At 53.9% G+C, this 10,077-nt stretch overlaps 1 protein-coding gene across 11 annotated transcripts in view; it reads right to left on the minus strand.

Annotated features, from left to right (window-relative positions):
• mef2aa (myocyte enhancer factor 2aa) overlaps positions 1–10,077 on the minus strand; it is an 80,936-nt gene that overhangs the window by 44,942 nt on the left and 25,917 nt on the right. For all 11 annotated transcript variants that reach the window (XM_076991464.1, XM_076991514.1, XM_076991498.1 and 8 more), the window contains one exon: positions 9,100–9,330. In XM_076991464.1, the coding sequence (XP_076847579.1) occupies positions 9,100–9,153 (54 nt within the window). In that variant the 5' untranslated portion in view covers positions 9,154–9,330. The remainder of the gene's footprint in view (positions 1–9,099; positions 9,331–10,077) is intronic.

A 10,077-nucleotide genomic window follows, 5' to 3' on the forward strand; every position in this document is an offset into this window, starting at 1 on the left:
TATAGTACTGTAAATCTCTGGAGACCTTAAGTAATTGGGCAAATTGACATAAATAACGTTGTCTAATACTTGGTTGCAAATGTTCTGTAATCACTGAGTGCTTTAGGTCTGCGGCCCGTAGACCAGACGCTGGGTAACGTCCCTGGTGACGCTCCACCAGACCTGCCACAAACCTGTTTCCAATTCTGCTTGGTTCACAGATTCTGGCCACTGTCTGTAAGTGAAGCATGTGCTTAATAGGGTCTAGACTAGGTGCCTTAGATTTAGCAAGGAAACAATATTCCCTTTTATGGCCCTGAAACACTGAAAGCTGCTTTAATCATTTGTTTTAGCCCACTGACCAGCTACAAGGGAAAGTGTCATTCACCGACTCTGCAACCATTTGGTTTGATCTGAATAGTTAAGATGATTCTGTGCACTTTAAAATGCAGTGTGCTCATTGGTAAAGACCAGGTAGGCCACTCCCCCATCCGGCAGGTCACTCCCCCAGCAGGTTCCACAGATGAGGTCTTTAGCTCATGTGTAGCTACTCCTTGTCTACACCCTCCCTACTGCATCATCCTGCTACATCTCAGCTGGCCGTAAGACCTTCTGAATGTACTTGAAACTGCAAGCTGGCTCTGGTGTGCCTGAAGCTCATTGTGGTTTGTACACTGTGGTAAACACTGAGGTGATGACTGTGTTCTCTTTATGCTCTTGGACACATGTATCTCTATGGCAGGTTTATTTGTAACCAAAGGTATTCCTGCTATCTGTTACTCTTGGAGTATTATAACGTTCTTATTTCAACCAGGTTGCCTGCTGTGATTGATTCATAACAGCATCAAACTGTTGATGTATGTGTTTCATTCTGTCAGCCTTATGATGGCCTGATTTACTAGCATTGATATTTGCATACTATATTGCATATTGAGAGCCCTCAGCAATAGACTGTTAAAATGTTAACGCCACATGTAGAATCGACTCTAGAGCTTGACTAGAGCTCTAGGCATGACAAGAACCTGGTAAAGTCTAAATTTTACAGTGATTACTCCAGCACTAAGTGCTTGGCAATAGAGACAAATATATTTTTTAAATAATAATACTATTTTAAGTACCACACCGATACACTCCCCCACAAACCTAACAAATCAAGGTGTTTTGGTCCGGATCCGTGGCCCAGGAGAGTGGAGAGGACAGCGGCTCCTGGCCCACGGCCGTGCTGGAGAGGGAGACCCTGGGGAGCGGACTACGTCTAGCGCGGCCAGACGGCAGGCTGCACTGTTTGCCTCTTTATCCCCAGACCCGGGGAGAGCGCCTCCCTCCCTGCTGTCATTAGTCTTGTTCTCTCCGCGTGCTCCTGCCGCTAGCACGCACAGCCCCGGCGAGGAGAAACCAATCGGCACGGTGCGGCGTCGTGCTGCTGAGCACGCTCCGGTTTTTCCTCGCAGAACGCACGCTTGGAACCGGTCCGGGGGGGAGAGGGGTGCCCGGGGGGGAGAGGGGTGCCCAGGGTGGAGAGGGGTGTCCGGGGGGAGGGGTTCCCAGGGGGGAGAGGGGTGCCCGGGGGGGGGGAGGGGTGCCCAGGGTGGAGAGGGGTGCCCGGGGGGGGGGAGGGGTGCCCGGGGGGGAGAGGGGTGCCCGGGGGGGGAGAGGGGTGCGAGGGGTTCCCGGGGGGGGAGAGAGGGGTGTCCAGGGGGGAGAGGGGTTCCCGGGGGGGGGAAAGGGGTGCCCAGGGGGGAGAGGGGTGCCCGGGGGGGAAAGGGGTGCCCGGTCGGTGGGCGTAGAATGTGTGCGGCGGCTGGCACTGGTAAGCGCGGTAATCGAAAAGCTGGGCTAAGTAGACTGGGCTAACTAGGCTGGAGTAAGTAGACTGGGCTAACTAGGCTGGAGTAAGTAGACTGGGCTAACTAGGCTGAGCTAAATAGACTGGGCTTACTAGGCTGGGCTACGTAAACTGGGATAACTAGGCTGGACTAACTTGCCTGGACTAAGTAGACTGGGCTTACTAGGTTGGACTAAATAGACTAGACTAACTAGACTCAGCTAAGTAAGTTGGGTTGAACTGAGTTGATCTGAGGTGATCTGTGATAGTGTTGTCCAGAAGCATACCTTCTAAACTGGGCTAAGAAGAGGAAGCATGTACGACGGCAGTAACATCACGATGTCAAGATGTCAGGATGTTTTTTCTTCATAAGAGCATAATATTGTATATGCTGCTATAACCACTTGTATAACATTCTTCCACCATGCTAAGTTGCTAGACCGTCTGGCAAAAGTGCACTAAAGCAAGTGCAACGCCTGTGCTTATGTAGGGCATGAGTACACCCCAGACAACACACCACACCTCGTGGGTGCGTGGGGAGGCAGTGGAAAACCACAGAGAAGTCTGACATTACGTGGAATAAGACTGGGGATGTGTTTTCCACTCGGTCACTGAAGCACGCTGAGACCCAGCCCTCCCCACACACACACGCTGGCAGGACACGGTCTGGGGGAGTTTTGAGGAAGGTTATGATTGATTTCAAAATTTGCTTGTTCCAACAATAAACTTTTTTTATACCATTTATATGCGTTTTAGCAGCTGCTCTGACATATGCCCTGTAACAATTGGAAAAGAATTATAGTCTATTGATGTTTCAAAAGGTAAAAAGGTTTTTAGTCAATACTAAAAGATATCGTGGGGAAACCTGAAGTCTAAAAGATATTGAGTACCTGTAAAGATGGAAAAAGTAAAACTATGAGTCATATACAGCAAACTTCTACCTTGTTTTCTCCTAACTTCTCGCAGCCTGTGATAAGGTCGTGCCGGTGACCCACCATGCCAGACATACAGTAATTATATTAGCATTTCTCATCTAATTGTATGCCAGGCATGAAAACGCTGACCTTTTCAAAACTCCTTTTTTTTGCCATCCAAGCTCCGAGCGTGCCGCTTGCGCCGCTGTTTTACCAGCTTTTCTGCTTAGTCTGTCTGTCTCCCGCCCGTCTCCCCCCGTCTCCCCCCGTCTCCCCGCTCCCGCCTTGGGTGGACGTGGGTGTGGCTGGACGGCCAAGGCCCGCGGTGTCCGTGCAAAGGCTACTGGGAGGGGGAGGGGTGCGAGCAGGTCTGGTGGCGGAAGGGTGTGAACTAGAGTGATATAAATAAGGCCAACTCATTCCCACGGAAGAGGAAACGGGTAATATTGTGTGGGTGACTTATGAGGGTGATGCTTGTGTGCGCTGATGGCTTTTCATGATTCCCATGCCACAGAATATGCTGAGACACATGTAGGAGTGGTATGTCAAACGCACAGACGACAGGTATGTCGTGTGTTTATTTTTGTACATCTTGCCATCTTTGTGTGTTTATCTTCACATTCATCTGTCTGTCAGCGGGCTTTGCTGTACAAACGTGTCATCATGTATGCGCACATTCGTCGACGGCTTCTCCTGTGTGCGCACGTGCGTCTACGGGTTTCACATCGGAAAATGACACGGCCTGTCAGTCAGACGTTCCGTAGGGCCAGAGAGAAGACAGGTGATATGAGGATCCAGCCACTCGGCTGTGATGTGGGGCAGGGCAGGTGATGCCTGTGTCTGACATCGAATGGTCCAGGAAGCAGGAGAAGCAGGGAGCCGTGATAGAGGGTGGGGGGTGGAGCCCTGTCAGAGGGTGGGGGGTGGAGGCGTGGTAGAGGGTGGGGGGTGGAGCCGTGGTAGAGGGTGGGGGGTGGAGCCCTGATAGAGGGTGGGGGGTGGAGCCGTGGTAGAGGGTGGGGGGTGGAGCCGTGGTAGAGGGTGGGGGGTGGAGCCCTGATAGAGGTTGGGGGGTGGAGCCGTGGTAGAGGGTGGGGGGTGGAGCCGTGATAGAGGGTGGGGGGTGGAGCCGTCAGCGCAGCTACATGTCAGCTCCAATGATCTCTGTAATGAGCAGCAGGAGGTTTCTGTAGTCCTGAGTGAGGCTACAGTGTAGGGCAGCCAGAGAAGCATCTGATGCAGCTCCCTGGCAGAAGAGGGCTGGGGGGTCTGCACACTTCCAGCCGGGCCCTGGGATCGGGCCGGCCAGCCGGGCCCAAGCGGGTCACCACAGGACAGAGTGCAGGACTCATCCCTGCCACTACCAGGATGCCAGTGGGCTGCTATGTGTCTATGTTCTCACTGATGAACAGTGTGGCATACAACACTGCTGCTATTACAGATATTTTGCATATGGAAACGTGAAGGCCGCAAGCATGTGGGGCCAAGAATTTCATGACTGTATATCGTATGATCAAATAATAATGTGCATCAATCAGATATTTTTGTTCTGCCATTACAATGAATCATGAAATACAGCAGTCCATCAGCTGGGGAAGGTGGTGGGGTTTGAATCATCTCTTGTGTTGGTCACATCAGCCATAAATTACACGCAAGCCACCTACACTATTTCCCCTCACAAACCTGTGACTGTAAACTAATGTAATATCAGTAAAAATGAAACTCCCTTCATTTCAAATAATGTGCAAGGGCTTTGATTACACTGGGTCGTCAAGATGCCACGCACAGAGCCCCATCGAGCAGTGCCCTCTGAAGCCAGGACCTCCTCTACACTCCTTCACCCTGCTCCTTCACTCCCCATCCACTATCAGCCATGTTTACACCCATAAAAGAATAATAATGTTAGTTCAAGAGCTTTTAGGAACACGGACGGGGAGAGAAAGGGGGAGGGGTGCACATCCCCCGGTGTAAAAAGGAGAAGGAGGTAGAGACAAAAAGATGGAGTAAAGGAAATAGACAGGGAGTCAGAGCAGAGAGGGAGAGAGAGAGAGAGAGAGAGGGAGGGAGAGAGAGAGAGAGAGAGAGAGAGAGAGGGAGAGAGAGACATGTGACATGCAGTTCCAAAGTAAGCCAAAGCTAGGGCAGGCAGTGCTCCACTCAACAGCGAAATCATCAAACTTTTAATGACTTGGGCAATTACCCCCAGTGAGTCTGTTTAATAGCACACAGAGAGCGTGGTTAGGCACTCAAGATCACACACACGCAAGGCGGAAGAGAGAAACAGAAGCAAAGCAGATCCAACCAAACCAAATAAAGTCCCCAGTATAATTCCTCCTCTTTCTCTCTCACTTTCTCTCTCTCTCTCTCATTCGTTCTCTCTTTCTCCTCTTAACCAGGGGAAAGTTCAGTAGCATGCTTTCGTGGAACTGTCCCCTGGGGTCCTTTACTTACAATAGCACTCATAGTATTACGCTCCTCCATGCACAAGGCAGAGCGCTGTCACTATACAATGGGCTCCCGACTGGAGTGCGGGGAGAGGCATCTCTCATTAGAGGCTTTTGAGTCCACTAGAGTAATTAAGGCTGGTTTCACTCATTTGCCCGTGCCCTTTCTGCCTCTACAGCCATACGCTGTGTGCTGTCCAAACAAGACAGGCGAGCGTCATTAAGCGTCGTTAAGGCTAATAATTACAGGCTTGAGGAGCTGGTGAAGTAAAGCTGGTCTTGAACTGAGAGGACGTATGGACAGGTATGGGGCCACGGTGGTGGGGTGGGGGGGGGGCGGGGGGTGAGTACGTGGAGGAGGGGGTAACAGGATAATTCTGCACTCCGCACTCGTATGGCAGCCGTCCGCCCATACACAGCTTTGCAATTAGCTTGTCAGGGGCCGAGCGGCGCGGAGAAGCTCATGGTGTTCTCTTGTCGTCGTCTTCCTCTCCTCTCCTCCTCTCCCTCCGGCAGGACGTGTGGAGGGAAGCTGAGAGTGCGCGCTACAGAAGGACGGCGTGGCAGGCGTGACAGCCCCCCCCCCCCCAACCGCCCGTCTCTTCAATTTTTAATACGCAGCAAGAATGCTCAGCAGCAGAGGAGACAGGGAGGTGTTCGGCAAAGAGGGTGGGGGGGGTCACGCCCGGCTGACGGGGCATGCTCAATGGCTCCATCAGTGACCACCGCACCACCATTTGAATACACGCCACAGCCACCGTACAGGTTACCAAAAAAGGGTCTCGCCAGAGGGCCGCGGGGGGCCAGACAGAGGCCCGCACCCCCAGGTCGGCGGGCTTCGTTATGAAATACGGCCGAGGAACGGCACCGTGTCCCGGCTTGCTCTCCGAGTGAATCCATTTGTTCTGATGGATACCGCAATTACCGACCTCCCCACCCCTGCCGGGCACGCTCGTATAAATCCTGACAGGTCAACAGGCTTTCCAGTGCACTGCCTGTAAGGATGCAGACAGCATCCGGCACTAGCGGTGCTGTATTTCATTAGCCTACTTAAGCCGCGCCACAAACACGGGCAGGCGGACTTCGAGCCGATCGTCAGCACGAAACCCCCCCCAATATGCTAATTGCCGTGGCGAGAACACCGCAGACGGGAAAGAGGAACATGGGTGCACGCACGGCTACAGACGCAGCACAGATACATCGCAGACACACGCGTCCTTGGGAGAGAACACAGACACATGCAGACACACAGACACACACTCACGCTCTCTAATAAAGGAGTTCGAGGCGCCTGTATCTCCTCCAGTGAGCACCAGGCACCGAGCAGGCCGTGACGCCTGCACGCCACCGATAACCGCTTGCCAAGGTGCTGACAGTGACATCGAAAATCTGACGGACACAATAACTATTAATTACCAGCCGGCAGACATTGTCTTCAGAGCTCTGAGACTCTGACTGCCAGTGTAGAGAGAAGCCGTCCCGAAATAACGCGCTCCCTGTGAGGACTCGCCCAAGTGCTGAATTTCAAACAGCCTCTCCTTACCTCTTCAGACCATATTTTCAATTCAATTAGACCTGAAAATCGTTACTCTGGCATAAATGAATACATTTCATTAATTCAGCATACGGCCATAAACTGGGTTTTACACCACCATTTTTTTTTACCTGTTCAGGGCTTTATTCCTTTCTTTCTGAGTTCTCTCTCTCTCTCTCTCTCTCTCTCTCTCTCTCTCTCTCTCTCTCTCTCTGTCTGTTTGTCTCTTTCTCTGTCTGTCTGTCTGTCTCTCTCTCTCTCTCTCTCTCTCTCTCTCTCTCTCTCTCTCTCTCTCTGTCTGTCTGTCTCTGTCTCTTCGCTGATGCTGAAGGTCCAGACCCAGAGCCCAGCTGCTGTGGTTGCTCTCTCTGTTTCTCTGTTCTCTCTCTGCTCTCTCTGTCTTCTATCTGTTCTCTCTCTTCTCTCTTCTATCTGTTCTCTCTCTCTGCTCTGGGTGTGTGTGCGGTCATGTATAAGGCTGACCCTTAAGGCCGATTAGGTCCCTATTAGCTGACCTCTCTCTCTCTCATCTCTCTCTCTCTCTCTCTCTCTCTCTCTCTCTCTCCTCTCTCTCTCTCTCTCTCTCTCTCTCTCTCTCTCTCTCTCTCTCTCTCCTCTCTCTCATCTCTCTCTCTCTCCTCATCCTCTCTCTCTCTCTCTCTCTCTCTCTCTCTCTCTCCTCTCTCTCTCTCTCTCTCTCTCTCTCTCTCTCTCTCTCTCTCTCTCTCTCTCTCTCTCTCTCTCTCTCTCTCTCTCTCTCTCTCTCTCTCTCTCTCCTCTCTCTCTCTCTTCTCTCTCTCTCTCTCTCTCTCTCTCTCTCTCTCTCTCTCCGTGTGCCTGAGTTTGGCTCCCGCCCAGCACTGGGTGTTATGCTGATAATTGGCCTGTCCTGTAAATTTGGAGTTTCTCACTCTGAACTGCTACCTCCACACTTGCTGTCGATGAGAAGGGGTTCAGCAAAAGAGCGAAGCGTATCTGCGTGTGCATGTGTGCGTTTAGATGTGTGTGTGTGTGTGTGTGTGTGTGTGTGTGTGTGTGTGTGTGTGTGTGTGTGTGTGCTGGGGGGTGGGGGGCAGAGCACTGGCTGTTCTGTTATCACCCTCAGGAGCAAGCTAAACCTCAATTAGCTTTCCGCCGGCGCGGCGAGAAAGTTCTTTCACCGGCAAGACGGTGCAAATGATATTTTGAGAGGGTGTGAATGGGGTGCATCCACTTCTGACAGGACACTTTTTTTTCTTTTCATTTGCGTTTCATTACCATATTCCTTAAACAGGACTCCCCAAAAAGCCTTGGAACAGAAGACACCATACACATGATGCCTGAGTCATACAGGGGCTTCAGAATAGAGATTCAATTACTACGTTATGTACTGCAGTGCATGCGTTCCGTCAGCCCATCGCGAGCGGCAGTGTGACACGTCCTCCCCTGCTGGGGATGTGTGGTGGGGAGGGGACAGCAGAGACAGCCATGTTGCTGAATGGGAGAGATGTGTGTGTGGGAGACAGCCGCACAGCAATCCAGACTCGGCTTGCTTGGGCTGTTTATATTTAGCGTGCACAGACGAGGGTGAATTCCAGCCTGTCTGTGTGGCTGGCCAGAGTACTGGCACTTTTTTTTATATCAGGCAAAAGAGCAAGAGAGAGGGAGAGAGAAAGACAGAGACAGATAGAGAGACAAGAAAAGAGTGAGACAGAAGGGCACTGTGTGTCCTGCTAATGAGAGGGTGTTGTGGTGCAGTGGCTGGTCCTAATTACCAGCAACCAGATGCAACCACGGGGAGCACGGGGGCCCCCCTCTGGGCCCCAGCCCAAGCCGTCCAATCAGGAGAGAGAGGACGAGAGGGAGAGCCAGTGACAGTGTGTGACACAGAGAGCGTGTGAGAGTGCGATGCCTGAGAAGCAGAGTGAGGGAATAGAAGAGAGAGAGAGAGAGAGAGAGAGAGAGAGAGAGAGAGAGAGAGAGAGAGAGAGAGGCTGGTGTGGGACCTCTCCTCCTCCCTCACCTCCGCTGCTCCCTTCCTGGCTGGCTAACACCACCTCCCGCTGCTGTGTCAGCTTTCTCAGGGTTTGAAATTGCAGGGTGGTGCTCGGTGCTGTGTGTAGCTGCAGCCGCGTCCCCGTCCCGGTTTAACGGCTGGGACTCTGTCTGGCTGGTGGGTGCAAGACGACGTGGGCTTGATCCAGAACGCTGGACCAGCACTTTCAGCCAATGTGCGAATGACCTTAACGGACCGATAATCAAGCTGCCTCCCTGACCAATCGATCTGAACCTTGAACCCAGTGGGTGTTAAATGAATTCAAGTGCGTGGCAAACAAAAAAACTTAAAAATCCTTTAAATCGTTAAGATTTTTGATCACCGGTTGGCATGAGAAGAGGGTGATGAAGGGCAGGAGCAGGACTGACCTGGCGGTTCCGCTCGTCCATAATCCGCGTGATTTGGATCTTCTTCCGTCCCATCTTGGCGTCGCGGTCGGTCTCTCTGACACCACGAGAATATCAGAAAAACACGCTCATCCACCTCCACACCACTAGCACATGGTACACCACCTTCCTGTGGTCGGGCTGTCCTCCGCTTCAGCACCCCACACGCGTCCCTTTTTTCAGTCTTTCCTCTTGATGTGTCCACGCTGCTATCTGTACGGGGAGACAGGGAGAGGCAGCGAGTGTGAGAAGCAGAGAAGAAGACAGTGTAAGAAAAGAGAGAGAAAAAGAGAGAAAGTGACAGCAGAATTAGCAACAATCGAGCTCACAGGAAGTGAGGCGGGCAAATGAACGGAGGCAGACGCTGCGTGTTGTGTTGGCCACCACTCATGGGGAGATGGAGGAGGTGGGGGTGTTGTGATGTCTTATCACTCCACCTGCACCTGAGAGAGCAGCTGGGACTCCGCCACTGCTACCGCAGCCTCCGCCCTCCCCCCCTCCCCTCTTCCCGCCCCCTCCCCATCGACACCACCCTCCTGCCCCAGTGTGGGGCATGTTGGCAGCACGCGGCCCTGCGGCCGCACAGTCCAGCGGGGGCAGGGCGGGGGCAGGGCGGGGGCAGGGCGGGGGCAGGGCGCGGGCAGGGGCGGGGGGCAGGGCGGGGGCAGGGCGGGGGGGGGCAGGGCGCGGGCAGGGCGCGGGCAGGGCGGGGGGCAGGGCGGGGGCAGGGCGCGGGCAGGGCGGGGGCAGGGCGGGGGGCAGGGCGCGGGCAGGGCGCGGGCAGGGCGGGGGGCAGGGCGCGGGCAGGGCGGGGGCAGGGCGGGGGGCAGGGCGCGGGCAGGGCGCGGGCAGGGCGGGGGCAGGGCGCGGGGGCAGGGCGCGGGCAGGGCGCGGGCAGGGCGGGGGCAGGGCGCGGGCAGGGCGGGGGCAGGGCGGGGGCAGGGCGCGGGCAGGGCGGGG

This window comes from Brachyhypopomus gauderio, chromosome 2 (assembly GCF_052324685.1).
Source record: "Brachyhypopomus gauderio isolate BG-103 chromosome 2, BGAUD_0.2, whole genome shotgun sequence".
Classification (NCBI taxonomy): Eukaryota; Metazoa; Chordata; class Actinopteri; order Gymnotiformes; family Hypopomidae; genus Brachyhypopomus; species Brachyhypopomus gauderio.